Genomic DNA, 3,841 nt, shown 5'->3' on the forward strand with positions numbered 1-3,841 from the left:
ACCTCACTGCTCAAGTTCTGAGTCTAAATTCTTCTTCATCTCAGTATATCGAGTTCACTTTGGATCTGTTCTATCTCTCCTTCAGTTTCTACCTGACCTCCCTAGATGCTGTTAACTGCTTGGCATACCCTAACCTCTTCATTCTCTCTCTGATGATATTCTTTGTTAGCGTGTTGATATGGCACAATTGAGTTTTTATCTGACAATCAGGAGTTTCAATCTGGTAAGTTCCATAACTGGCCTTTTTAATTACCTCACAGGGGCCACTGAATCTTGCTTTTAGTAATTCCCCTTGTAATGGCAATAACTCTAAAAAATTCATTCCCTGGTTTTAAGGCTCTGACAGTTATCTGCCCATCAGCCCACTCCATCATCCGTTTCTAAGATGCTTTTAAATGGTCCTGCACCTAGCATATCTTTCTGAAAACATGGCATATAGTCCAATATCAATTTCTCAGGCTTCTGACTTAGGAGCTTATTTCTGCGCAATGTTAATGGCCCTCTGTCCTAAAACGGGCTAAAGCCAGTGGATTCATTTGGCAAATTCCTGGTGGTGAACAGAGAGCAATCAAGTCCCTTGTTCCAATCTTTTAAGTACTTATGACCATACACATGAAAATGGTCTTGACGGTTTGAAGGTATCTTTCTAAAGCCCCATGTGCCTGTGATAAGCTGTTGATTGAATTTGCTTTATTCCCAAGCTGCCAATAATTTCCTGAAAGGCTTCGATCTAAAATTGTACCCTTGGTCCGACTGAATCTCCAGTGGGAGTCCGTATCTCATAAAAATTGTTTCTCCACAACTGCTCGAGCTGTGATAGTCCTCAAAGGGACGGCCTCTGGGAATCTCGTGGTCATAACTGACTGTCAATACACAGTGACTCCCAGCCCTAGTTTTCAGCAAAGGACTGACACAATTGATTAACATCCAGCTAAATGGTTCTTCAGAACCTGAGATTGGCATTAGGGGTGCTGGTTTGATTTTATACAGGCCCGCAGCCTGACATGGGTGGCAAGTTCTGCAGGTAGTTTTGGTCGAATATTGTTTCAGGAAGGATTGAGTCTTCCAGATTTCACCATGCCCTACATGGGGATCTCATGCATAACAAGAACTGATGATACGTGAGTGGCACCACCATCTGGTGGACAACGACCACTCTTTGATTATGGGTCTATGAGGAGGTCTCCACTTCCTCATCAGGACTCCATCTTTCATGTAATAGCACTCTGCAACTCCCTCCGCTTCAACTTCAGCAGTGGACTGCCTGTGCCAGGTGTGTGGGGGGTATGTGTGTGTTGAACCTCTGCAAGAATTTTCACTTTCCTGACCTTTCTGGTATGAACATGTGTGTGGAGGCTCAACACAATGATTTCTACCCATTGCACACGTAAATAGTTTCTCCCCCACGTGAATACTTTGGAGATGGGATGACACCGAGAATCCTTTGTCTCAAACCTCACACTTGTAACAGTTTCTCCCATGTGTGAACGCATTGGTGTGCGCAGAGATTTGATGAGGCTGAAAATGATTTGTTATACACCTCACTCAGAAATGGTTTCTGCCTTGTGTTGCATTCTCTGATGGCGTAGGAGGCTTGATGACATGGAGAATGCTTTGTCGTACACCTCACACATGAACTGTTTCTCCCCTGTGTGAATATGCTGATGTCTGCAGAAGGCTAATGAATCTGAAAATGATTTGTCACAAACCTCACAGCTGAATGGTTTCTCCCCTCTGTGGATTTGAAGGTGTCCATGTTTACCATAATGATAAATAACATGCTTCTGGGTGTTTACAGCTGACAATGCCCCAGCATTACTCTCAGTCTGCCGATCAAAGCCTGTTAGCGACTGCATGGCAGTGTGTGATTACCAGCTACCAACCCAAGCCCGTTCTCAAAACACTGGCCCAAAACCTTCCTTTTGCACATCGACACATATTTCACCATTTTCTATTGTTCACTATTCAAGAACAGGATGTATGCACCCATTTCCTTTCCACACAGTTGACTGTTGATCCTCCTTTCTTTACAAACACAGCAGCATAGTCACCTTCAGGAAGCAGTCAGAGTGGACCTGTGAGGGACACTCGGCATCGGGACAGGATAAAGAAGAGCGAGGGGACAAGGGACACTCAGCATTGGGAAAGGATAGAGGAGAGCGAGGGGATGAAGGACACTCAGTATCGGGAGAGGACAGAGGAGAGCGAGGGGATGAGGGATACTCAGTATCGGGAGCGGATACAGGAGAGTGAGGGGACGTGGGACATTCAGTATTGGGAGAGGATAAAGCAGAGCGAGGGGACGACGGACACTCAGTATCGGGAGAGGATAAAGGACAGCAAGGGGACGAGGGACACAGCATTGGGAGAGGATAGAGGAGAGTGAGGGGATGAGGGACACTCAGCATTGGGGGAGGATAGAGGAGATTGAGGGGACGAGGGACACTCAGCATCAGGAGAGGATAAAGGAGATCGAGGGGATGAGGGACATGGAGTTTCTCTTCAAACAGTTCAAAAGTTTGAGAATAAATATTGGAATGATGTCACAGGAAAGCATTAAGCTCATTGGTTAATGAGTAGTTGACATTAGGGACTGTTTAAATAGCTGAAGTTAAGGGATTATTTATTGGGAAATTTATTATTTATGATTTGTTCTAGTCATAGAGTCATAGAGATATTCAGCACAGAAACAGACCCTTTGGTCCAACTCATCCATGCCGACCAGATATCTTAAATAAATCCAGTCCCATTTGCCAGCATTTGACCCATATCTCTCTAAACCCTTCCTATTCATATAACCATCCAGATGCCCTTTAAATGATGTAATTGTAACAGCCTCCACCACTTACTCTGGCAGTTCATTCCATAAATGCACCGCCCTCTGCATGAAAAACGTTGCCCCTTAGGTCCCTATTAAATCTTTCCCCTCTCACCTTAAACCCATGCCCTCTAGTTTTGGAGTCCCTCTCATAAGGGAAAAGACCTTGTCTATTTACGCTATCCATGCCCCTCATGAATTTATAAACCTCTATGAGGTCACCCCTCAGCCTATGATGCTCTAGGCAAATTAGCCTCAGCCTATTCAGCCTCTCCCTATCACTCAAACTTTTCAACCCTGGCAACTCCTTGTAACCCTTTCAAGTTTCGCAATATCCTTCCTATATCAGGGAGACCAGAATTGAATGCAGTATTGCAATAGTGGCCTAACTGATGTCCTGTACAGCTGCAACATGATCTCCAATACTCAATGCACTGACCAATAAAGGCAAATGTACCAAACACGTTCTTCACTATCCTGTCTACCTGTGACTCCACTTTCAAGGAACTATGAACCTGCAGTCCAAGGTCTCTCTGTTCTGCAACACTCCCCAGGACCTCAACATTAAGTGTATAAGTCCTGCCCTGATTTGCCTTTCCAAAATGCAGCACCTCATATTCATATAAATTAAACTCGATCTGCCACTCCTCGGCCCATTGGCCCATCTGATCAAGGTCCCGTTGTACTCTGAGGTAACCTTCTTTGCTGTCCACTACACCTTCAATTTAGGTGTCATCTGCAAACTTACTAACCATACCTTCTATATTCACATTCAAATCATTTATAAAAATGACAAAAAGCAGTGGACCCAGCACCAGTCCTTGTGGCACACCGCTGGTCACAGGCCTCCAGTCTGAAAAGCAACCCTCCACCACCACCCTCTGTCTTCTACCTTCGAGCCAGTTCTGTAACCACATAGCTAGTTCTCCCTGTATTCCATGTGATCTGAGCTTGCTAACCAGTCTACCATGTGGAACCACGTCGAACGCCTTACTGAAGTCCATATAGGTCACATCCATCGCT

The 3,841-nt window shown here is 44.9% G+C and overlaps 1 protein-coding gene across 1 annotated transcript in view; it reads right to left on the minus strand.

Annotated features, from left to right (window-relative positions):
* LOC109936040 (zinc finger protein 91-like) overlaps nucleotides 1–3,841 on the minus strand; it is a 58,955-nt gene that overhangs the window by 38,530 nt on the left and 16,584 nt on the right. The window contains exon 4 of the mRNA XM_048616855.1: nucleotides 1,573–1,716. Within this exon, the coding sequence (XP_048472812.1) occupies nucleotides 1,573–1,716 (144 nt within the window). The remainder of the gene's footprint in view (nucleotides 1–1,572; nucleotides 1,717–3,841) is intronic.

Source organism: Rhincodon typus, chromosome 35 (assembly GCF_021869965.1).
Source record: "Rhincodon typus isolate 14 chromosome 35, sRhiTyp1.1, whole genome shotgun sequence".
Classification (NCBI taxonomy): domain Eukaryota; kingdom Metazoa; phylum Chordata; class Chondrichthyes; order Orectolobiformes; family Rhincodontidae; genus Rhincodon; species Rhincodon typus.